The sequence below is a fragment of the Varanus komodoensis genome, unplaced genomic scaffold (assembly GCF_004798865.1).
Source record: "Varanus komodoensis strain SLA01 unplaced genomic scaffold, ASM479886v1 scaffold9, whole genome shotgun sequence".
NCBI lineage: Eukaryota > Metazoa > Chordata > Lepidosauria > Squamata > Varanidae > Varanus > Varanus komodoensis.
Window position 1 is genome coordinate 3,940,358 of NW_025336598.1, and position 26,790 is coordinate 3,967,147.

Sequence of the window (26,790 nt, forward strand, 5' to 3'; positions counted from 1 at the left end):
ACGCTCTTTGGATCTGTCTTGCGGGGGGGGGAGATGCCCCAGATTATGCTTGGAGGGGGGGTGGCGGCCGCTATCTTTGTTGTTCTTTGTTGCTTTGTTTTTCTTCATCACTTTGTTTCAAATTTTTGTGATTAAAAATAATAATGATTCAGATTTCAGTCCACTGTTCTTCTGGTTAACCAGCAATTAAATTAAGTAATGTGTATCTGTTTATTATGTGGACTTTAAATTCCTCAGGGATGTTATTTGAGATATTTTGGCACTATGTTTCTGTTGTCTTTTTCAGCTTTACTCTGTTCTTTTTTAAGGGTTTGTGGTCACTACTGCAATCTGCCCCTTGTCTTGTTTTGGCAGTGAGAATACACTCCACCTCTTACTTCCAATGCACAGACTTCTTGACTCCAGTATTGGCCATATGTACAATTGTACAATGTATACAATTGTCTTATTGGCTGCTTAAAGTATGTATTTGCAATAATCAGATTGTTGGCTTCACAGAATTCTGTGTCTTTCTCCTGCTTCATTTCATACCCCTAGGCCAGGAGTCGGCAACCTTTAACACTCAAAAGCCATTTGGACCCGTTTCCCACACAAAAGAAAAAAAAAACCCTTTTGACATCTAAAATGAAGATAACACTGCATATATCGTTTTTTACCTTAATGCTATGTATATCTTCATTATGATTTAACTGCAGCTCTTGTTCAGTCACTAAAAACTGTTATTTTAAATCTTACATTATAAACTGATAGGACTCCTTCATATATTTTGAATAGGAGAACAGCTTCCTGAAGAGTCAAAGTCAGTGCTAAAGGGCTTCTTGCATTAAACAGCAAACCCCATAAGTTCGTCAGCAGTAAAAGCAAATGAATCTACCCACGTATCATTAAACGTTTGGTTTTCTTCAGAAACTTTTCTTCGATTTATCCATGGTTGGCCTACGGGGGCGGGGCGGGGGGAGGCATTGCTCAGTAAATCAGCGCAGGCCCACAAATCAGAGGCTGTGCTGGAGATATTTAGAGAGTTTAGTGACTGATTAACAGATAAACAGTCAAGTGCTGTGAATTGTGACAGGTCCCAAGCGCAGCTTTTTACATTCAGACGAAGGAAATTACATTGGGACATGTAATCCTTTCAGCAGCTTTTTGTGTAACATGAGAGCCTGCAGGAAGCTTGTTTAGCAGAGGAATGTAGTGATTTACTTAACTAGCTGAGTTACTTAACTAGCTAGCGCTGCGTTCCTGAGTGGAGCTTCAAGCAGATCAGCGGCTGTGCCGGTGCATGTTTTGAGTGACGGAGCCGCAGCAGAGGGGTTCAAGAACCACGTGCTGTTGTACCCGCGGTGTTACAGACGAGACCAGAGACCGGATGGTGAAGTAAAGAGGAGATTTATTCCTGCAGCAGGGACCAACATTCATGGTTAGAATGCGGTGGTGAACAGAGTTGGAAGGAGATCTTTATACCTTCACAATCCGCTTTCGGCAAATGGGGAACAATACCATCAGTTTTGACAAGAATGAGAACAATGGCCACAATGGGGAGTTACAGAATCACATAAGCAGTTGAGCAAGCGATATACAGAAGCAGATTTGGTTAGCAGTAAGTTTTATCTTTTAATTTACACCTTCTAAGCAATCTTTGCCCGTTACGTCTTTGGTAAGCTTTTTCCATTTTCTGAGGGAATTCTCTGAGGCAGTTACTAGGCATTTGAATGGGCTAGAGCTTAGGAGAGCTAAGCCTATCATGCATACCCTGAGACAGCTGATTATTCTAGTGTTTGGCCGTGTCATGCCTATCTGGAGCCTAGAGAAGTCATGCCTATCCTGAATGCCCTGAGAAAGCTGATAGGTATTTCTATTATGTCAGGATCCTGGGGAGTCAGGTACAAGGCTCCGGAACCGTGGGTTGCCGACCCCTGCCCTAGGCCAAATTCCCCTACCACTGCTTTGATTCTGCTTTGTTTCCCAATTTTGCATTCCACTCACCTCAGATTATTAAGCATGTCCTGTTTTGCTGTATGATCAATTTCATCTTGCACACCCACATGTATGTTTTTTATTTCTTCTTCTTCAGCATCTGTTGTTGGAGAATAGATTTGAATGATGGTTATGTTGATGAATTTTTCACAAATTCTGATTGATATTATTTGGTCGGAGTTTGCATCATAGTCTCTTATTGTCTGTGGTATATCTTGTCTTAGTATTAGAGCCATTCTGTTTCTTCTAAATTTCTAGAATAAAACACATTGTGTTTGTCTGATTGAAAATGTCCCACTCTAGTTCACTCACACCAAGTACTGCAATGTTTAGCTGTTCCATTTCCTGAATTACAGTTTCCAGTTTGCCTTGGTTCTAATTGTATGTGTTGTGCAGCATCAGACTTTCCTTTTATGTCTGTGCATGTCAGCTTCTAGACTACCTTTCAGCTTTGGTCTAGTGGCATCATTAGTGACAGCAGTATTTCTACTTGCCCCTTGTTCTTCCCCTGTTGTTTGTTCAGTGTCTTCCAACCTGGGGCTTTCATCTTCAAGCACTATCACTTGTTTCATTTTGTGACAGTTTCATCATACAGTTTTAAAGGTTAGAAAATTCAGAAATAGTTTACCATTTCCTTCTTATGTGCAGTACAAGAGTTAGCTTGAGTGTAACTATGCTATCTGTAAAAGATTCTCTGTCCTTTAGGAGTTTCTCCACCCCCATCATCATTAGAGATATGCATTCTCTCCTGCTGATGTGACCATTCCTCCTGAATAGGGTGGATGAATCTTAGTCTTCTATCTTGGCTGACCCTGCTAGGAGATAAACCCGGTGAAACAGCTGATGGCATTGCTTTCAGCTTCTCAGACAGTCTCAATCTGCTTCAACTTGTTAAAGTCTGCATCCCAGATGCTAATGTGACATATACGTAATAAAATGTCTTAATCTGATAATGACTAGAATGCTTTTTCCTTGTACAGTATGGCAGAGATGGGCTTTAGATAGTTTCTTTGCATGAAAATGAGATACTGGTTTCATTATGCATTTTGTCCAGTGGGGATATGGGCTTGCTGACAAGGCATATTTGTGGCAGAGAAGTTGGGAAGCAGTATTGTAAATCTAATATGTGAGGGAGATTTTCAGGATAAAAATGGACACACATTGGTTCATCTTTTGCATAGCTTAACCTTTAACTTTGGGTATATATTAACTCTTATTTTGCATCAATTCATTTTTTCTGTAAACAGGTGTTAATTCCTTTCAAGTTTACATGGTTTACAAACATCTCTACCAGCTGACTGACAGCCAGGTAATTAACCACATATCTTTCTTCTTGACAGATCTCAGCATCTCAGTATAGTAGTTTTTCTAAGTACGATACATGCTTCTAAATTAAGTATAAGTTATGTTTTACCCTTGTCTTGAAATTAAAAGTATTGAAGTTATAGCTCATTATATTATTTGGGTTATATTTTGAAGTTCAGTTGAATTTATCTTTTGAAATTGAATTGAAATTGATAAATATTATTGTAAATATTACACTAAAACATAAAATATGGGCAAGGGTTTTAGAGAATACAAATTCAGATGTACTTTTTGAATTCTGAAGCTTTTGATAATTATTGCCTCAAGGTTTTGTGATGAATCTTCACATGCTTAGAGCATATACAGCTGTCACTTCGAAAACTTATTGAACCTAAGAGGGCTGCATACTACTAAGTATGGCATTTTAAAAACTTATCTTTGGACATATTTCCAGTAAATTCATGATGAGCTCCTGGTGATTATTGTGTGCTTCCCTCCACCTTAACACAGCATTGATACATTTTGTTTCCCTAGAATATTATTCTTAAAGAACAGCATCACAGTATGATAAGAGGTTGCCTGGAGCAGACTACACATGGCATTAAATGCATGTAAGTATTTAATGTGCACAGTTTTTGTGTTTTTAAATACTTCTGGAGCCTGAGCTATGGCATTGCAGAGAAGACAGGGCAGACCCTTTCCTTACATCCCCTGCCTCGCTGGCTCCCTGTTAAAGCTACTCTTAATGCTTGCAGCAGTGCTTTTGTTTGGTACGAAGAGAAGCTTCCTTCTGAGGCTAATAGCAGCAGGAGCAGAGGAGAAATTTTCTACAGGACACAGGAGAGGTTTCATTTGCCTCCTTATGCTCTGTGATCTAAAGTGCTGTTACTCCATTCCTTATTCAAACAGGCTTCCTAAAGAACAAAAACTAGGCACACTAAATGTTTTGTGCATTTAATGTATGTTCAATTTTGTTTTTCCTTCTTCTTGGAACAAATGTTTGGTATTAGGAGTTGTAATTTAGGAATCTAATGAAGTATGGAACTCTATTAAATAGTAAAAAAAGTCCAAATTTCTTCTTTTAAATTCATTCTGAAGACTAATTAGGTTGAGTAACTAGATGCAATCTTTAAAAAGTCGCCCCAAAGCACATCAGTTTCTTTTTAAATTTAATTGGCACCAAAAGGAACTTTGGAGGTATAATAGTAGAATTGGGGTTATTTTTCAGAGTGTTAAAGCTAGAATGGGAAGAGTGATGTCAGTATGATACATTTGGTCCTGCACCTAATTTGGCCTTTTAAAATGTTTCCGTGTAGGTGTACATGTTGAAAACTGCACTTGATTTCTAGCTACTTGCCTACTCAGTCTAAATGGAGGACTTAAAGCATTTTAAAGAACTAATTACTGAATATGAAATATAATTCATAAAGATTTACACTTTGTGTCATGAGGAAAGCTAGTCAAAGAAGCACCCAGTCCTGGAGCTGGGGATGCAGAGCAGCTAACTATATGCACAAGGACTCATCATAAGTAGAATCAAAGTGTGTGTTCCACAGGAAGAAGTTGTTACACAAAAAGTGCAAACTTGTTTAGGGTGAAGGTTGAAATCCAGGGCCACCAAGATGGCTTTATCTGAAATGCTACATGTTCCATGCTCAGGGACAACTAGGCAGATCAACTGATAGCACTGATGCATGGATTAAATGGTGGTGTAGGTAGGAAGGATTCAGATGTGTTAGGCACTGGGTAACATTTAAAACAAATAAGGCCTGTGGAGGAGGGATGGATTCAACCAGAACTTAGCAGCACTTCTGGCACTTACAAAAGATAGCAGAAGACTTTTAAACTGAACCCTATGGGAAAGCTGACAGGAACTGGAAACATCTAGATTGATTTGGATCATTTCTAGGAGGTTTTCCATGGAGAAAATTGGTCATGAGCATATGGTGAAACATGATAGTCAATCAAGGAGACTTAAAAACAATAGGAATAGACGCCCAAGCCAGTCAACTGGAGAGACACACCATGCATAGGTGTTTCTATGCTAATTCTGGAAATTTCTTACCTGAAATGGGAGAATTGGGGTGCCTGGTTTTAAAGGAGGACTTAGATATAGTAAAGAAAATCTTGTGGAACAGAGAGGATCGGTGGAGTTTGGTGATTTCTGGATATAAACTCTCAAAGGGTATAGAATCCAGCAGACTACTAAACCTAAAAGGTACAGACTCCTCCAGAAAAAATGCTATGGGTGACAGTATCAGGACATAAAAAAATAATTTACTACTGGGGACATTGTCATTCCCCATATCAGATGGAAATCAGAAAGACTTCTTAATGAGGAGTGTTCTAATAATGGATTTCAGTTTCCCCACATGGGCTGAATAAATAAATGTTCAAATCATGACAAGGTGCTTAAATTTCTTAGAGCCTTAAATCACTGTGCCCTGGAACAATTGGTTATGGAAGTGACGAGAGAGGAGCTTAAGATTCAATCTTAAGTGGCTTCATCCAGGACCTAGTGTGAAATGTCTGTGTTACTGAAACATTTGGAGACACTGCCCAAAGTGCTATCAGATAAATATATATTAAACATGTATTGGAATATAGAGTAGGAAATGGTCAAGGAAGCACAACACAGTCATATTTAATTACAAAAGAGAAAATTCTCTAAGGAAGTGGTAAAAGGTGACTTGAAAAGGAGAGTCAAGGGGAGCATACCTTCAAAATATACCATATATTTGGGAAAGGTTTAAGTACAAGAAGTTCACAGGTGTAGTTAACAAGCAGTATCAAGGAAGTTGTTAGAGAAAAGAAGGCTTTCTTCAAAAAAAATGGAAATATTGCCTTAATGAGAACAAAAATACACAATCTACATAAAGGAAATGCAAACAAACAATAAAAGATGCAAAAACAACAAAAACACAATTTTAGGAGTGTATCACTAATGATATAAAGGCTAATAATAAGTGTTTAAATATGTATCAGAGGTAGAAAACCATCTAGATAGGCAGATGGACTGTTGGATGACAATGCAGTTTAAGTAGGCTGAGGGGGATCAACTGAAAAGAAAGTGCATGAATTCTTTTTGCTTGTCTTCACTGCATGTGATGTAAGACAAATACTTGTGCATGAGCTAATGTTTTCTGAAAGGGAGTATGAAGCAAATAGTGGTAACAAATGAGGAACCTTGTTAACAGACGGGGAGATAATAATCACCAGGCTCCGATGGTATCTGTTCTGAAGTGCTTAAACTTAAATGTGAAACTGATGATCTTCTAACAAAAATATGTGATATGTCCTTAAGATTAGCTTCTGTACCAAGGGACTGGAGAATGGCCAGTGTAAGACGAATTTTTTAAAATGTATTTGAGGGGCTCCAGAAAATTACAGCAGGGTTAGTATAATGTTATTTCTGGGAAAAACAATTTATTTTTAAACATTAAGTCTGCAAGCATATAGAAGGATGAATCCTGCTGAGAAAGAATCAACTTGTGCACGGGTAAGTTCTTGTCTCATTAGCATTCTTTGTTCACTACCATTCTCTCTTTGAGCATGTTAATAAACCTTGATTGAGTAATCTGGTAGGTATTGTTTACTGGACTGCAAAAATGACTTTTGCCAAAGTCTCTCAGCAAAGATTCCTAAGCAAACTTAGCAGTCATGGGATAACGTAGAGGTCATTTTATGGATTGTTAACTGTTTAAAGAACAGAAAATGGAGAGGAAGAACAAACTGTAAATTCTCCCAGTGGAGCAATGCATACTGTGAGATTCCACAAAGATCTGCACTAGAACCAGTGCTTTTCAATTTCTTCATAAAAGATTTGGAATTAGGAGAGACTGGTGAGGTAGCAAAGTTATCTAATAACACATTAATTGGGGTAGTTAAAACAAAAGGGAGTCTAGAAACTTCTCTCCAACAAATTGGGATAATAGGCATCAAACAGTTGATGTAATTCAATTTAAGCTAATGTAAAGTACTGCACTTGGGAAGAGAAAATGCAGCATCACATGAACTAGCAGTGACTGACCAAGAAACAGATCTTGGGATTGTGGTGGACAACTCAATGAAGATGTTGATCTAGGGTGGTTGCTGTAGAAAAGTCAAACTCTATTCAACATAATTAGGAAAACAATTGGAAATGAAACAGTTGATTTCATACTTCTGCCTCTACTATGAGACAGTATAGGTACATACACCATTTTTGTAACCAATGCTTTCAGTGAATTTTTTTAGAACAGGGAAAATGCAGCATGTGAAAGTGAAAGTGCTTTTTTGTATATTTGCATTGTTCCACTTTACTATAATGCCCCTAGAGCTTATACAGCAGAAAATCAGGGAACAAAACACTCCTCATGCAATGCTTACATTTCATTTCTTTGAGGAAACTGAAAATAGATACAGTGAATTAACAGCCACTGGACAGTCTTGTGTAGTAAAGTTCTAAAATAACTAATAGGTTATCATTACAGATATTTTCCTCCTTCTCTCTGTACTGTAAATAGCTTTATGAAGCCTTTACTTTCCTGAAAAGTCTTGGAGCTGTAATCATGATCCATGCTGAAAATGGTGATTTGATAGCTCAGGTGAGAGAAACAACTATCTTATAATTTATATTGAAAGATATCTGGGTCAGTTGATTGATAGGCATATCAATCATATGTTGATTTGCCATGGGATGTGTCATAATATCCTTCCATCTCCTGTGGATCTTGGTTGCAGTTTACAATTACAGTGTACCTTTTAGAAATAGTAGCTATGATCGAGCAGCTTATATGAATTCTGTAGGAATGCTAATGCTACATCATGGTAAAAAGTGAATGGAAATGAGTCTTAATTGGTGCTTTGAAAATTGAAAATCAAGTATGAAGTAATTTATCCAAAGATCTTCTGAAATGAATACATGCTTAACGATGTACTTTAGGGAATGTCAAGGTACCATAAGGTACCAGGGCCAGGAAATGGGCAGCCAGAAACAAGACAACAGTAACAGAGGCACCAGGACCAGGGCAATAGAACTTTAGGCAAGCCAGAGTCCAAAAGCAGGGTTTAATGGCAAGTCCAAATCAGAATTATGGTACATTCTGAGGTCAGGAACCAGAAGTATGCATCAGGTCAGAACAAGGACATGGTCAAGGAATAAACCAAGGGTCAGGAACCAGGAGAATAAACAGAGGTGCATGTACCTTTGACAGGATAATAGGGCAGGACACATGTCAAGGATCAGACAGGATTTATGGCATGGCAGGGTACACAACAAGGAAAGATACATTGTGAGATGCAGAATACAGCAGGAACCAAATGCAGCAAGGTCCAGGCAAGATGCAGGAGCTGAACCACAGCTAGTAGGAAAACCTTCACTGCTGAGACAACACAACAGGGTAGGATACACGGCATACATAAATGGCATAGCAGGACACAAACAGCAAGGCAGCATGCAGGTCAGGCAAGAGGGAAGAACAACAAAAAGGAAACATGGGAAGGTATGACACATAGTACGATGTAAGATACACAGCAGGAACCAGGCTTAGTCAGGCAATGTACAGGCACTGCAGCTACAGGTAAACCTGCATTACTGAGGCCAATTAAGGAAGGAAGAGCTTGCTCTTAAATGGCTCTTCCCCACAGGACTCTCAGGTGGCACTCATCAGTAGACTGAAAGCTCCAGCAGGGCCTGGGACCAATCCTGCAAATATGGTGCTGGTTGTTCTGGTTCTGGCCACTAGAACAGTCCAGATCCAATTTCAGAAGGTGCCACTGATGAGCACTCTTTGTATCCGATTTAGCAGCCAATTTTGGATCCACCTAATTGTTTTTCCATCTAGGCCTGTTTTTGCTAATTAGAATGTCATGTGACACTATTTTGAAAGCTTTGCTAAAGTCTAGGTAGATTATGTCCACAGTGTTCCCTCTGTCCATTTGGGAGGTTGCCCAGCCAAAAAAAATGAGATTAAATTAGTCTGACAGGATTTATTTTTGATAAATCCATGTTGCCTTCTATTAATCACTGCATTTTCTTCAAGATGCTTGCAGATGGATTTTTTAATAATTTGTTCCAGAATTTTTCCAGTGATTGATGTCAGACTACCTGGTTTATAGTTCCCAGGTTCATCTTTTTTCCCCTTTTTGAAGATAGGGACAACATTAGCCCTTCTCCAGTCATCAAGCACTTCTGATTTCCAAGATTTATCGAAGATGATATCCAGTGGTTCTGAGAGTTCCTCTGCTAGCTCTTTTATGACTCTGGGATGGAGTTCATCAGACCCTGGAGATTTGAAAGTGTTTATTCCACGTAGGTCATGGGTCCTCAAACCATGGCCTGGGGGCCGGATCTGGCCCACCATGCCGATTTATCCAGCCCGCCATGCCAATTTGGACCCGCTGCATGTGCCCGCCTGAGTGCATGCCCACTGCTGCCCACCTTGCCCCACACATGGGGAGGCAGCAGTTTGCTCACTCAGAGAAAACAATCTCCAAGTGAGCAAGCCACTGCCTCGTGCACCTGCCTCGCGGCATGTGCCCGCCCCTGCCTTGCCTCGCCTCGCCTCGCCTCCCCTCGCTACGTCCACCCGTGCCTCGCCTTGCACCCCGCCCCCGCCTCGATGCGTGCACCCGCACATGCTGCCCCGGCCCATGCGCACCACCAGCACCACCTTTCCTGCCCACGCCCAGCACTGGGACCTTTCAACTGGCCCCCTGGTGGAAAAGTTTGAGGACCCCTGACTTAGGTATTCCTTGACCATTTCTCTGTCAGTCTTGGGCTGTCATCTCTCACTTCCAGCTTGTACTTCTTGATTGCAGGTTTTCTTGTGGGAGAAGACTGAGGCCAAGCAGGAATTGAATGCCTCTGCCTTTTCTTTGTCATCTGCCATCCACTTAAAGTAGCTGAACACCCTTCTCTTTTTCATGTCTTTTGTTCTGGATGTCTCCGAGGAAGGCTTTCTTGTGCTTAGCATCCCTTTGCTATTCTCAGTTCATTTCCTGCTTTAGCCTTCCTGATGCTATCCTTGAAATTCCTTGTTACTTGTTTATATTCTTTCATGGCCTGGCCTTGTTTCCACTTCCTGTACATGATCTTTTTTTTCTTTCACGCTGTCACTTAAACTTTTGTGGAGCCACATGGGCTTCCTCTGCTGTCTGCAATTTCCTCCAAAAGTGCCTGGAGCTGCTAGCTCACCAATCACTTGATCACCCTGACCAGGAAGGGCATATTGGCTATTGGTCTAAAATCATTCACATCACCTGGGTGCAGGCCTGGCTTCTTTAGGAGTGGTGTTACCACCACTGCCTTTAAAGGGGCTGGCACCACAGCCTCCTGGACCCAGGTATTGACCCCTTCCCTAGATCTCCCAATAAGTCATGAAGGGCAAGAGTCAAGAAGGCACATGGATGGCTGGACTTGTCCAAGCACCACGTCCACATCATCAGCCCCACTCCAAGTTGAACAATCCCCAACTAACCCAACACTACACAAACCTTCCACACTTACAATATCTTCATCTATCTTTCAACCACAAGGGAAAAGAGAAAGCAGGGGGAAGGGAAGGAAAAGAGAGAGAGAGAGAGAGAGAGAAACAACCCCCACCCCACACACAGAGAATCTCCTGCCCCAACAGCCATCAAATGGGCAGTGCACCACTAACTAGCCCAGTGGCACTTGGCCCTGGGAGCAGGCAGTGTCAGATGGCACAAGTGAGCTGGCAGGAGAGGGCCTGCCCCCAGGCTGCATGGGCTAAATAGTCTCGGTGGCACTTTTCCCTGCCTGCCTGCCTGCCTGCCTGCCTGCAAGGGCCAGGCCCCACCTGTGGCTGTATCTGCATCCGCATATGTGTGTACACATCTCTGCTGGCACAAGCCCAAGGACTGGCTCTCACCCCTCCCTTGGGAGATGGAGGATCTGGCCAGCAGGTGCAGTTCTCTGGTGGAATCCAGGTGTTCCAGGCCTGCAAAGGGGCTGGGAGCACATAGCACTCGAGTTCCTGTAGGGATTCCCGGCCATGCCCCTGGACGAATCTTCTTGGAGGACATTCTCACTTGTCATCTCCACTGTGAGATCTGATATAACATTGGAGATTCCCTTGCTGATGAATGCCATCAGCAGAACCCTTGCTGTTATCCCCTATCTCAGACTGGGGATAACAGCAGGAATGCTAGGAAGCCTGGGCTTTATCTGTGCCATGGAGAGTTAGCATTCTTCCTAATACTTGGCAGTGGGCAGGTTCACACTGCACAACAAACCATACTGAATGGTTACTACAACAGTTGCTCAAGTTGTCAGCTTATTATCATGATTTTGTACCCCTACCACTACTCCTATCTCCAGCTGTTGGCATATATTCCAGCAGCCATTGTGCACAAAATCCCGTTCCATGATTCACCATTCATTCTTACATAATTTGCCTCTTCCTAATTAGTCCACAATGTTCCAGGGCATGTTTTCCTCTCTCCCTGTCTTGATTCTTGTAGGTCTTCCCACCATCCCACCTTACAATCAAATCTGGATTAAGATGTTAGTGAAAGTAATTATCAATGCCTTTCCCACTGAAATCCTGCTTTCTGCATAGCTGCTTTCACTTATGCCCCTTCCCCCACCAACCATCATTCTCCTTGTGGCAGACACTGATAACATTCTTGCTTTCCATTATCCTCACCTTATTTTTTTCTTGGCTATCAGATAGGTAGAGCTTCTCTGTCTGCCACTCTCTCTGTCATTCCCTATTTCATCCTGCTATGTTGGGTTTTCAAAACCACATCATTATTTCACCGGTCTAGCCAGTTCTGGGTTTTCTTTGAGTAAAACATCTCCCTTCATCTTGCAAATGTTATTAAAGTTATAACACATCACCATTACTTCTGGGACAATGCCTGTCTTTCAGTTAAAACGATCTGTTATAGAGATTTCTTATACTAATTGCTGCTATTCTCTCCTACTCCCTTCTCCTTTGCTGATTGTTGGGACACACATTGGCACTGCTACTTTATCTTTATAATGGAGCCTCTTTTTCCTTGCCTTATGGTGGTTCTATAAGCAAAGGCTTGGTTCTTTCCAAAGGACCCTGTGGTTCAGCAATAGGCAGCTGTGAGAACACTGGTTGAGAAGGCCCAAATGGAATGCATGGTCCCCCTGTGAATTCGGTTAAGCAAGGAGCCAGTGCTGATGGCTGGAGCCAGTATGATGGAGGTGGCAACATCGCAGTATGTGTGTGGAGAGAGGTATGGAGCCAGAAAATGTTGCTGTGGCCCGTAGGGGAAAGCTTGAAATACCTTTGGACTTGGAGGCACAAGTATGGCAGACTCAAGTGAATCTACAAGCATTCAAATAGCATCCATCTGCCTGTCTGTCACTATATTTCTGGCCATTGTGATATGCTTATACATGTCATGAGGCAGCCATGTCATCTTGGATGATCCCTGTAGAGGCATGCATACTGATGGATATGTTGTTACTCATCCAGTCTGCAATCATATAGTCTGTGGTATGTTATCTTAGGGAATGCCTTACTCTCTACATAAGAACATAGAAATGTAGAAACAAAGCAAGTCAGAAGGGGTCTTCTGGGCCTTCTAGTCTGACTGCTGGCTCCAGCTGGCTCCGCTTATGTAATCCCCAACATGTGGTTTTCCAATCTTTCCTTGAACACCCTCACTGATGGAGCCTTAGCCACCTCCCTTGGAAGCCATATTATTATTATTATTATTATTATTATTATTATTATTATTATTATTATTATAACATTTCTATGCCGCCCCTTGCCAAAGCCTCGGGGCAGCTTACAACACAATAAAATACAATACAATACAAAAATAACAATATAAAATTAAAATTAATAATATAAAATAAAAAATATAAACGATATAAAAGAAGTTAGAAAAGTTATAAAAGAAAAGAAAAGAAAAGAAAAGAAAAGAAGTCGCCCTGGCCAGATAAATAAGTTAATATTGTCAACAATTAAAATGGCGCCAGGCGGACCTCTCTGGGGAGCATATTCCATAGATTGGGCGCCACCGCAGAGAAAGCCCTCCTCCGAGTACCTACCCTCCTAATTTCTTTCACGGAGGGTTCCCGGAGAAGGGCCTCTCCCACAGATCTCAAGGGGCGGTCGGGCATATATGGATGTAAGCGCTCCTTCAGGTAACCAGGTCCCAAGCCGTTTAGGGCTTTATAGGTCACAACCAACACCTTGAATTGGGCCCGGACTTCAATGGGAAGCCAGTGAAGCTGTCGGAGGACTGGAGTCATGTGAACATAATGCCCCGTCCCCGTCAGCAACCTGGCAGCTCTATTTTGAACCAATTGAAGTATCCGGACCGTCTTCAAGGGAAGCCCCACGTAAAGCTCGTTACAGAAGTCAAGGCGGGAAGTCACCAGCGCGTGTGTCACCGTTGCCAGGCAGTCATACTCCAGGTAGGGGCGCAGCTGATTAAACAGCCGAAGCTGAAGGAAAGCACTCCTCACCACCGCTGTCACCTGAGCTTCCAATGAAAGCTCCAGGTCAAGGAGTACTCCTTAGCTGTGGACCTTGTCCCTAAGAGGGAGTGCAACCCCATTCAGGACCAGGTCAAATCCACCCTCTCCGAAGCCTGATCCGCCAACCAACAGGACCTCCATCTTGTCTGGATTGAGCTTCAGTTTATTGGCTCTCGTCCAGCCCATTACCTCGGCCAAGCGCCGGTTCAGCACAGCCACTGCCTCACCTGGATTAGTGGAAAATGAGAGGTAGAGCTGGGTATCATCAGCGTACTGATGATTCCGCAGCCCTCACCTCCTGATGACCTCTCCCAGCGGTTTCATATAGATGTTAAACAGCAAAGGGGACAAAATGGAGTCCTGTGGTACTCCATGGCATAGCTGCCATGGCGCAGAGCCATAGTCCCCCAGCACTACCTTCTGGAAATGGCTGTTGAGATAGGAGTGGAACCACTGCAAAGCAGTGCCTCCGACCCCCAATCCCGCTAGCCTATCCAGAAGGATACCATGGTCGATGGTATCGAAAGCCGCTGAGAGGTCCAGAAGAACCAACAGGGACGCACTCCCCCATCCTTCTCCCTGCACAGGTCATCGTACAGGGTGACCAAGGCAGATTCAGTACCGTACCCAGGTCTGAAGCCAGACTGAAATGGGTCCAGATAATCAGTTTCATCCAAGAGTGCTTGGAGTTGTCCCGCCACCACCCGCTCTAACTCCTTGCCCAGAAACAGGATGTTGGCCATTGGTCTATAGTTAGTGGCCATCTCTGGATCCAGTGACGCTTTCTTCAGGACCGGTCGGACTACAGCCTCCTTTAAAGGGGCAGGCACCCAACCCTCCCTCAGAGAAGCGTTAACCACTTCCAAGATCCAGGTCCCAATCCCGTGCTTGGAATTATTTATTAACCAAGATGGGCAAGGGTCCAATAGGCAAGTGGTGGGATGTACTCGTCCAAGCACCTTGTCCACATCATCGGGCCGCAATAACTGAAATTCATCCAATAATTCTGGACCAGACGGCAGCATTGGCGTCTCCCCAGAAACCTCTGATTCATTAGTGGAGTCCAGCTCGTGACGAATCTGAGCGATTTTCTCCTTGAAATGCCTGGCAAAGTCATCACAGCAGGCCTTTGAGGGTGGAACTGGATCTTCCTTAGGACCCGGGCGAACCAGGCCTTGCACCACTCGAAAAAGCTCCGCCGGACGGCATTGTGAGGAGGCAATGGAAGCGGAAAAAAACCTCTTTTTCGCCGCCTTCACCGCCACAGCATAGGCCCGATAGTGGGCTTTCAAGTGTGTTCGGTCAGATTCATCCCGTGATTTCCTCCACCTATGCTCTAGCCGTCTCCCAACCTGCTTCATCGCCCGCAATTCAGGTGTATACCAAGGGGAAGAGCGGGCTCTGCCCAGTGGGAGAGGACGCTTAGGAGCGATCATGTCCACAGCCCTGGTCATCCTCCTGTTCCACAGTTCGACCAGAGCCTCGACAGGAGCACCAGTCTTGTCAGCCAGAAACTCCCCCAGGGCTTTCAGGAATCCATCCGGATCCATCTGGCTCCGGGTGCAGACCCACACAATCGGATCTGCACCCTTACAGAGGGAGAGGTCGCTCTCGAGCACAAACCTCACCAGGAAGTGATCTGACCATGACAGGGGAGTCAAACATAAATTTCTCACCCTCAGGTCACCATATTATATCCTAGGGGTCCTAACTGTCAGGAAGTACTTCCTGACATACAACCTGAAGTCAGGTTCCTTGAGCTTTTCCCCATTGGAACATGTTCTGACCTCCACTGCAGGGAAGAGCAGGTCACAGCCCTCCTCCACATGACATCTGCTCACATACCTATAAGTCACTAAAAGGTCTCCTCTTCTCCAGGCTGAAAGGACTCAGATCCCTCAATCTCTTCTCATATGTCATCTCTCCCACCCTAACTACCAATCTTGTGACCCTGCACTAAACTGATTCTAGCCTACCTATGTCTCTCCTATAATGCGGAGCCCAGAACTGGACGCAATGCTCCAGTTGTTGGTGCACCAGAGTTGTATCAACACTTCCCTAGTCTGGAAGCCACACTTCTGACTAGACATCCAAGGTTGTCATTTGCCTTCTTAACCACCATGTCACACATGTTCAGCCTGCTGCTCACAAGTACCCTGAGATCCCTTTCACAGGTACTGCTCTCCAGCCACTTGTTCCCCATCCTGTACCTTTGACACCTATTCCTGTGTCCCAAGTACAAGACTTTCCACTTAACTACATTGAATGCCATCCTGTTGTCTCCCACCTACTTCAACAGCCTGTCCAATTCCTTCTGTCCTATTTCTCAGGTTCAAATCAACACCTGAAGATGGAGGGCATGGTGCTGGCCTGCACCTCCTGTGGGTGACTTGCCTCCACATCTCCCCAGCTGATTCCCCGGTGGTTCCTTCCTCTTCATTCAGTCTGGAAGTGGGCTGCCGCTGGTTGGCCTGGAGGACTTCCTAGTCAATGTCCAGGAACTTTCCCCCCTCCCTTCTCTCCCAGAGGGAGGTGATGACATCCTCCAGACCCTTCATCTTTTCCTGCTCGTCATTTAAGATCATCAGTGGAGGCCCTTTTACTGGCTCCTGTCCCCAAAGAGGTTAAGGGGGAGGTTGCAAAGAGGAAGGCCTTTTCTGTGGTGGCCCCCCAATTTTAGAATGCCCTAGCTTTGGAGATTCATCAGGCACCTACATTATTAAGTTCTAGGCATCTGATGAAAACTTTTCAATTTTTGAATCTGTGACACTACTGAGACCATCTATATCAATGGCACTGGTTTTAATGTATTAATTTTATTAATTTATGTTTCTGTCTGAATATATAGTGTTTTATCTTGCTTATTTATTATATTTTAACTATTATTTTATGCAATTTTATTATTGACACATTCATTATAATGGCCACCCAGAGCGCATGATGCTAAGGAGTGGCTTGTATACAGATTTAATAAATATTTGGTTTTCCTCTTCGTTCATGTGATTAATAGTTCAAAAGTTCTTTCTCCTGAACCATTGGTCATTCTGGAAATGTCTCTGACTAATTGCACTCTATCTGGTTTCATATATTCGTCAGGTGCACAACATATTTAGCATTTATCAGAGAAGGCTCTTTTTGTGAAGAGTGCTTATTTATTTATTTATTTATTTATTTATTTATTTATTTATTTAAAGGTTTTTGTATCCCTCTCTACACAGTGTCTCAGGTGCTTCTCTAGACTCCCCTCTAGGTCTTACTGCAGCAGGGATGTAGGTAGGACTGCTAGCACTGGAGGAATACGTAAGAGGAAAACCAGTTGAAGCAGAGTGTAATGCTTGCTGGGGTGATGAATGGGCTAGTAATATAGCTTATTCCTCCTGAAATGCCAAGATAGGAAATTTTCCTGGTTGGGACAGCATCAGGCGGTCTGGAAATAATTGCAGGAGGAGTGCTGCACATTGCAGAGTTTACAAGCCAACCAATCTGGAGGTGCTGGGAGTGGAGAATGATGTCTTTCTGGATGGAGACCAGCAGCCTTTCATGTGAAGAAAATTAACTCTTCTAGCTTGGGGGCAAGGCAATTTCCCTTCTTCAGTGTAGCTCAGCCTCATGTCCCAGTGATTCATGTCGCTGTGATTCAGTTTATCAAAGAATGCCATGGTGTTGCAGGGTTGTTTATAAAATCATAGACTCAGAGAATAGTAGAGTTGGAAGGGGCCAAGAATTGGGTCCATCTTCCTGTGCAATATAGGAATCCAAGTTAAGACATCCCTAACACATGACTGTCCAGCTGCCTCTGCCAGTGTGGGAGATCCCATAAGCTCCATGGGTCTTGGTTCCATTGCCATGCTTCTCTATGAGTCAGGATGTTTTTCCTGATGTTCAGCCAGAATCTGGTGTCCTGTAATTTCAGCCCATTATTCCATGTTCTGCACACTGGCATGATTGAGAAGCGATTGTTGCCCTCTTCTGTATAACAGCCTTGCAAGCATTTGAAAAGTGCTGTCATGTCTCCTCTTTTCTGGATAAGCATTCCCAGTTCTTTCAATATTTCCTCACAGGGCTTTGTTTCCTGACCCTATATCATCCTTGTCACTCTCCTCTAGCTTGTCTACACCCTTCTTGACATGTGGTGTCCAGAAGTGGACACTATTGAAGATAGGGCATAACTAGTGCCAAACAGAGGGGAACCAGTACCTCAGAAGTGAACATTAGTCTTTTCTACAGTTGCATCACACTGGTGGCTCGTATTCAGCATGTGATTTATAACAATCCCTAGATCCTTCTCACATGTCCTATTGTTGAGCCATGTGTTCCACATCTGTTATTGTTCATTTGTTTCCCTTGTTGATTTCATCCCTATGAATAGTTTTAAGTTTGCTAGGCCATTTGACACTTGGAACCAGTCTGCTAAACAACAATTAATGTATTCATTTTGTTTATTATGTCTATTGCCACCTTTTTTCCTCTTGCAAGGTGGCTTATAAGGTTCTTTTCCTCTCCATTTTACTCTCACAACAATCCTAGAGTCCGTGATTGCCCCAAGTCACTCAGTGTCAGCCTCGGAACATAAGTGGCAGCTTCAGATAGAGGGCTTAACACAATGTAGCAGAACCAGAGGTGGAGTCAGGAAAAGGCAAGCATTATATACCAGACTGGCGTGTCACAACCGGCAGTGAAAACAAAGTCAGGAATATGTGAGGGTCAGATTAAAGCAAAGACACAGCAGGACCAAATGCAAAAGCAGAGTGAGAGTCAGATACCAAGAAGACATAGCAAAACCAGAGGTGAAGGGAGAGCCAGGAACAGACAGAAGTCAAGATATGAGTGAATATGTTAAAGGGCTAGAGGCAGAGACCAGATCAGGAACACACAACCACCACCACAAAGACTCATATTACTGTGGCGAAGTTAGGTAGGACTCAGCAGCCTTTTGCAGAACCCCCTGTGGCTTCCAGCTAGTCTTCCTGATTGCACTGGTTGTAATCCTTATAAACACCTACAGGTCTGATTACAGATCCTGTAAGAATTGGCAAGGTGAACTAGGTTACCGTCTCTATCCAGCCACCATGGCAAGCTGTATCATTCTGCAGACCTTGACATCCAGTGAGCTTCATGGTCAAATAGAGACTAGAGTCAAGATCCTCTAAGTCCAGGTTTAGTACTCTAAATACTATACCACACTGACTCTGTATGTTTTATAAGTAGGAAAAATCAGTTCTTGCATTTTTCATCATGAAGGCATAATTGTCTCTGCAAGAACAGTGTGGCAAACAATTGGACTAGGTATTAGCCAAGTGCCATGAGCCCTTTTGACTTGTATCCTTCCAGCTAAGGAGATATGCAGTAGAGAGGCAAGTGGAAGGGAATGTGCCTTTAAGAACTGTGCTATGTGTGTATTAGTGCTGGTGGTGGTGGTGATGAAAGGCCAGCACAGGATGCTGTTTTTGAATGCAGAAATGATTGAATGAAACATGTAAAAATTACTCTGGATATATCAGCTGATAACTCTTGATCTTTAGGGAATTGTCATATCTCTGTTATCTTTTTAGGAGCAAAAACGTATGCTGGAGATGGGAATCACTGGACCAGAAGGGCATGCCTTGAGCAGACCTGAGGAGGTAACAACTGCATTCAGTTCAAGTTCACTAACGGCTAGGATCTGGTTTGTTTCATTTTTACCATTATATAAAATACAGTATGACATTTACAATTGTATTGAACAGTCTCATAGAATGCTGCAAAAGGGAGTTGAATTTAGTCTCGGAAATCCAGGATTAACTGGATATTGGGATGTGTTTTATGCATAAATACAGTGGATGAGGCATATTCTCATTAATTGTTGTGAACCTCTCAGAGAATTTCAGCTATTAGGTGGTATAAAAATAAATAAATACTTCTGTTCATTTACTTGTACTTATACCTTAACTGCAAACATGTTTTATCACTTAAAGACCTATCATTCTAAAATATAGGGATGTGGAGAGGTATGCATTTTTAAAATTTAGTACAGATGGTTGAAGTCAAGGGTTCACTACCTTCTTGACTCCAAGGGCTAAGAAGGGTACACATGCATGCATGCAAGTTTAAATCAACCAGATTTGTTTTCATGTTTCAGCTTGAAGCAGAAGCTGTTTTCCGGGCTATTACCATAGCTAGTCGAATCAACTGTCCACTGTATATAACCAAGGTCATGAGTAGGAGTGCAGCTGATATCATTTCACTGGCTAGAAAGAAAGGTACAGAATGTAGCTTTTCAAAGCATGGCTCATTATACTTCTGGCTGCAGAAAGTTGATTGGCAAAATTAGATCCTACATTCTTCTGGCAAAAGAATGACAGGATCAGGCACTGTTTACTTGTTTTGGTAGCTATTCCTGAAATCAGGGATGGAGACTATTTCAGCCTGTGGGTCAAACAAATTCCATTTTGGGGAAGCTCTCAGAGGTGGACAGGACTGAAGGTGAAGATAAGTGAGGCAAAAAAGCAAAACAAAACATATTTAAACAAATCTATTACTGCTAATAATTAGGAGATGTTATTTCAACCATTTAAAAATGGGGAAATGTACACAAGCTGGAAAACCAGCAATGTTTGGTGTTTGGGAGAAAAGGGACTATTTTGGGAACTCAGGAGGGCCCTGGGTCAGAGTTTTTCCACCCCGCCTTAAATGACCCCACAAAAAATAAGTTATTTTTAATACAACATAAATACAAAGATCTTTATCCTCTCCTTCATCCACCCAATGTACACCAAATAACACTACTACTTGTCAAAGTGTTAAAAAAACCAAATTTATCTTCTATAAAAACCAAGTTGTAACACAAGGCCTAGTTCATGCAGATGTGGAGTTTGTTTTCACAGGTTGAAGTCTTGTGGCTCAGAGTGAATAGACTACTTTGAATGAAAAGAGTTCAGTATTGGGGAGGCCAAACAAAAATCTTGATTGGGGCATTTAATTAATGGCTCATTTATACATGCAAATGATTACTTGATGCTGCAGTCATTAAGTGATGAATATTCATGGGGGAGTGGGGAATGAGTGATAGGTAGGGGTATCCTTGCTTTATCTCTGTTCAGTCAGTTGGAGATAACAAGGATTCATCTCCCCACTAGCTTTGTCCACCCCACATCATCCCCAAAGGAGAAGTGACAGGACAAGTTATACCTCAATGACTGAAGTGCAATGCTGCAGAGTATTCTTCTACTTGGTTTGTTAGTTGAGGTGACTTAAGTGCAAATGGGCTTTCTCTGACTGGAAAAAGCTAGCACTGCATTAAAAGTGGACCCCTGAATGCAGAGTGGAGAAGGCACTTTTCCACCTGTGCCTCAGTTGTGATAGCTGGCTCTGGTCTGGCTGGGTTCAGACAACACACCATGGTGTTTATTTTATTTATTTTTGTTTTTATTTTCTTAATATACACACATACATAAAAAGAATATAAAACAGAACAACCTAAAATAAACAGAACAAACTAAAATGAACAAAGTAAGCAAAGTTGTCAAGGGAATTTTAAACAAATGCAAGCCATACATTCAATCCCCCAAAACTAGCTATCTTAACAGAAAAAACCCATTAACCTATGCAACAATTATTTATTTATTTATTTATTTATTTAGAGTATTTGTATGCCGTCCCATCGCATAGCCTCGGGACGGCTTACATAAAATAAAATAAAACATAATACAAATAAAATCCAGATCCACCCTGGCTGCAGATTAAAACCTATAAGCTAATGTTAAAAGTTATTAAAATATTGTTGAAATAAAAAGGTCTTAGCCTGGTGTTGAAAAACAAATAACGATGGTGCCAGGCGGACCTCTCTGGGGAGCACATTCCATAGATCGTCCTATCACTTCAAGCTCTCTATTGCTTTTCTCTCTTTTCCAAACTCCCCTCAACTTCCATTAGTCAAACTAAGCATAATAAAATTTCCATTTATCACTGAATTTTTCTAAAGACCTTCTGTTTACATAGTTAGTTAACTATGCCATCACAGCATATTCTGCTAGTCTATTTCTCCATTCATCAATTGTTGGGGGCTCCAATGATTTCCATTTAGAAACAATTGTGATTCTTGGGGCTGTTGTCAAGTACTTGAATAACTCTGACATATATTTTGAAAGGATCTCTGGCACTATATTCAAAAGCATATTCTTGGGAATCACAGGAAACTTAGTCTTGATTTTTTTCTGCATTTCCGCATTTATCAATTTCCATTTTTTTCATTATTGCACAAGTCCACCACATTTTATTTATTTATTTATTTAAAACATTTCTATGCCGCCCCATTTGCTGAAGCCTCGGGGCGGCTCACATATGACAGAAAGTCCCATCCACTCTGCTACATTTCCAGCATTTTCCCTTGTCATTCTTGTCTACTTTTTGAATGTCTTTTGGAGTGATGTATCACCAATAAAACATCTTATATCAATTTTCTCTTAATGCTTGACTAGCAGTAGATTAAAATAACCAGAGATTTTCCAGAGATTCCAATGACATGGTGATATTTCTTCTCCAAAGTTGTTACCAAATTACCATACATTTCTTATCTTGATGACTTCCAGTACCATAATATAATAACAGTTTGTAGACTCTTCACAGTAAGTGATTATTCTGTTGTGTAATCAACTTTTCAAAATCTGTCAAATCTCTTAAAATACTTTCTTCTAGTTGTATTTCCCCTTTCAATGTTGAAATCAATTGATGATAAACAAACCATTGTATATTTTCCCCTTCATCTTTCAGTTGTTGCCAAGATTTGGCTCATCCTGATAGATCAATGGCGTCTTAATAAGTTATAGAATCAGGACCCAGGTGCTCCTGTACCCTGGTTTGTCCCTGGAATATTCAGGTGAGCTCGGTGTCCAGGGATGCTTTCCTCCAGTTACATAGGATGCACCAGCTTTGTCCCTACCTGGACAGATAGATCCTGAAACAGTCACCCATGCACTGGTAACATCCAAATTAGATTACTGTAATGAGTTCTAAATGAGGCTGCCCTTGAAGATGGTCCAGCAATTCGTACAGAATGGATCACTGCCTTGTTGTGGTGAAGGGGCTTGTGTAGCTCAATGAAGCTATGAGTTATGCCATGCAGGGCCACCCAAGATGGACAGGTCATAGCAGAGAGCTCTGACAAAAGGTGATCCGCTGGAGAAGGAAATGGCAACCCACTCCAATACCCTTGCCATGAAAACCCCATGGGCAGTACCAAAAGGCAAAAAGATATGACGCCGGAAGATGAGCCCCTCAGGTCGGAAGGTGTCCAATGTGCTACTGGGGAAGAACAGAGGGCTAGTACTAGTAGCACCAGAAAGAAGTGACTGGGTCAAAGCCAAAAGGACACTCAGTTGTGGATGTATCTGGTGGTAAAAGGAAAGTCCAGTACTGTAAAGATCTATACAGCATAGTGTTTTGCCAAGGGCAAAAGGTTCTTTTTAGATCCAGAAGCAATGTGCACACAGGTGGGTTAAAGGCTAAAGATTTTTATCCTAAAACAGGCAATAACATGAAAAAGGAAATACAATACTAAATAAGCTGGCTTCCCCTCTATCAGCCATCAGGAGCCCTCCCACCACCTTCACAAACGACAAGGAAAAAGCCCCTAATTCTTGGCCGGCATGTGTCTTCCTCCTTGCTCGGCTATATCTCACACTGGAACCTGCTCCAGCGGGGTTGCGAGGCTTCTCTCTCTCTACCCTAAATCTACGAGTCAAAACAGTTAACTAGCCACATCTGCTGTTTTGGGCTCTCACGGTGATAAGTTCCGCTGTTTACTTTTTCTGCATTCCAATTCTCTACCATCCTAATTAGCAAGCAGCTTGCCGGATGGCCTCAACAGCCAAAGGTGAGGCCTGGTTAAGGTAGGAATCAAAGGACAATTGTGTTATACCACCTATCTCCTCGGTATACAATAGTGTTCCAGAAATTTTCCTCTACACATAGGAAATTGGAATGTAAGATCTATGAATCAGGGTAAGCTGGACATGGTCAAACAAGAGATGGCAAGACTGAACATCGACTCCTTAGGAATCAGTGAACCAAAATGGACAGGAATGGGTGAATTTAATTCAGATGCCCATCAGGTACACTACTGCAGGCAAGAATCCCTCAGAAGAAATGGAGTAGCCTTCATAGTCAATAAAAGAGTAGGAAAAGCAGTACTGGGTTACAATCTCCAAAATGACAGAATGATCTCAGTTCGAATCCAAGGCAAACCATTCAACATCACAGTAGTCCAAGTCAATGCCCCAACCACTGATGCTGAAGAGGCTGAAGTTGACCTGTTCTATGATGACCTACAGCATCTTCTAGAAATAACACCAAAAAATGATGTCTGTATCATCCTGGGGGATTGGAATGCTAAAGTAAGAGGGCAAAAGATAACCAGAATAACAGGCAAGTTTGGCCTTGTAGTACAAAATGAAGCAGGGCACAGGCTGGTATAATTTTGTCAAGAGAATATGATGGTCATAGCAAATACTCTTTTCCAACAACCCAAGAGATGACTCTACACATGGACCACACCAGATGGTCAACACAGAAATCAGATTGACTATGTGCTCTGAAGCCAAAGATGGAGAAGCTCTATACAGTCAGTAAAAACTAGACCAGGAGCTGACTGTGGCCCAGACCATGAGCTTCTTGTTGCAAAATTTAGGTTTAATTGAAGAAAGTAGAGAAAAGCACTGGGCCACTCAGGTATGACCTAACTCATTTTCCTGATGAATATACAGTAGAGGTGACAAATAGATTTAAGGAATTAGATCTGATAGACAGAGTGCCTGAAGAACTATGGACAGAGGTTCGCAAAATTGTACAAGAGGTAGCAACTAAAACCATCCCAAAGAGAAAGAAATGCAAGAACGCAAAATGGCTGTCTGAGGAGGCTTTAAAAATAGCTGAGGAAAGAAGGGAAGTGAATGGCAAGGGAGAAAGAGAAAGATACATGCAATTGAATGCAGAATTCCAGAGAACAGTTAGAAGAGATAAGAATGCCTTCCTAAATGAACAGTGCAACAAATAGAAGAAAACAATAGAATAGGGAGGACCAGAGATCTCTTCAAGAAAATTGGAGATATGAAGGGAATGTTTCATGCAAAGATGGGCATGATAAAGGACCAAAATGGCAGGGACCTAACAGAGGCAGAAGAGATTAAGAAGAGATGGCAAGATTACTCAGAGGAATTGTGCAAGAAAGAGCTTAACGTCCCTGATAAACCACGATGGGGTGGTCACTGACCTCAAGCCTGACATTCTGGAATGTGAAGTCAAATGGGCCTTAGGAAGTCTGAGCAACAACAAAGCTAGTGGAGGAGACAATATTCCAGCTGAGCTATTCAAAATCCTAAAAGATGATGCAGTAAAAGTGCTACATTCAATATGCCAGCAAATTTGGAAAACTCAACAGTGGCCACAGGATTGGAAAAGGTCAGTTTACATTCCGATCCCAAAGAAGGGCAATGCCAAGGAATGTTCAAACTACCACACCATTGCACTCATTTCACATGCTAGCAAAGTTATGCTCAAAATACTCCAAGCTAGGCTCCAGCAGTATGTGGACCGAGAACTACCAGAAGTACAGGCAGGGTTTCAAAAATGCAGAAGAACTAGAGATCAAATTGCCAACATAACACTGGATCATGGAGAAATCTAGTGTCATGAAAGGGTTGTATAAACATTCAACTCTCCACAGAGCAATAAAACTAAAGTCCTTTAATGTTAATTGTCTACAAAATTTACGATATTATAGATAAGTTCCCTAATAACGGTCCCTGCTGAGCAGATGTCAGTCCTATAATGGCTTCTCTTTCTGAGCCCACGTGGGATCATTCTCCCAAGTCACGCCTTTCTTCTCTCTTATGCTGCCTGCTTTGTATTTGTTCAAATCTGCGTAAAAGACATCTGTTTTCAGCTTTTGAGAAATCTATGACACCTATAGTGTCTTCTGTTTCCGGCTCGGGGAGATCAGCATCAGGAGGGGAGGAGGCAGTTTGCTCTGCCTCTTTCTCATGACTCTCTGTCTCTGATAAAGGTCCAGGCGCTTACTCAATGAGCTGGGGCTCAGGGGAAGATGCAATAGCTGGTTCAGCTGCTCCTGCATTGGGTTGTGGGGGTGACTCTTGGGTGCAGGGTGCCAAGTGCAAGGTCTCCTCGTGAGTCACTGTTTCTGTCGGGACTTCATGCACGACAGCTAGGGAGTTCCAGAAGAACATCTACTTCTGCTTCATTGACTGTGCTAAAGCCTTTGATGGTGTGGTTCACAACAAACTGTGGCAAGTTCTTAAAAAGATGGGAGTACCAGACCATCTTATTTGTCTCTTGAGAAACCTATGTGCAGGTTAAGAAGCAACAGTGAGAACTGGACATGGAACCACTGATTGGTTCAAAATGGAGAAAGGAGTTTGGCAAGGCTGTATACTGTCATCCTGCCTATTTAACTTACATGCAGAGCACATCATGAGAAAGGCGGGGCTAGATGAATCACAAGTTGGAGTTAAGATTGCCAGGAGAAAGTCAAGGCTATGATTTTCCTATTTGCAATGTATGCCTGTGAAAACTGGACCATAAGGATGACTGAGTGCTGAAGAATTGAGGCCTTTGAATTGTGGTTCTGGGGAAGACTCCTGCAAGTCCCTTGCAGTCCAAGGAGATCAAACTAGTCAATCCTGGAGGAGATCAACCCTGACTGCTCTTTAGAAGGCAGATACTGAAGATGAAACTCAAATACTTTGGCCACCTAATGAGAAGGAAGGACTCCCTGGAGAAGACCCTAATGCTGGGAACAATTGAGTGCAAAGAAGAAGTGGACGGCAGAGAATGAGGTGGCTAGATGGAGTCACTGAAGCATCGATGTGAGCTTAAGTGGACTCTGGGTGTTGGTGGAGGACAGGAAGGCCTGGAGGAGCATCGTCCATGGGGTCATGATGGGTTGGACACGACTTTGCAACTAACAACAACAACAACAGGGCCACTTCATTGGTGATGGGAGCCCCTAGAGTGGCCCACACAACACCTATACTGAAAGATCTTCATTGGTT

The 26,790-nt window shown here is 42.5% G+C and overlaps 1 protein-coding gene across 4 annotated transcripts in view; it reads left to right on the forward strand.

Moving 5' to 3' along the window:
• The window catches only part of CRMP1 (collapsin response mediator protein 1), a 180,128-nt gene that overhangs the window by 74,666 nt on the left and 78,672 nt on the right, over positions 1 to 26,790 (forward strand). For all 4 annotated transcript variants that reach the window (XM_044417760.1, XM_044417761.1, XM_044417762.1 and 1 more), the window contains 4 exons: positions 3,222 to 3,283; positions 7,785 to 7,865; positions 19,300 to 19,368; positions 19,866 to 19,986. In XM_044417760.1, coding sequence (XP_044273695.1) covers positions 3,222 to 3,283; positions 7,785 to 7,865; positions 19,300 to 19,368; positions 19,866 to 19,986 — 333 coding nt within the window. The remainder of the gene's footprint in view (positions 1 to 3,221; positions 3,284 to 7,784; positions 7,866 to 19,299; positions 19,369 to 19,865; positions 19,987 to 26,790) is intronic.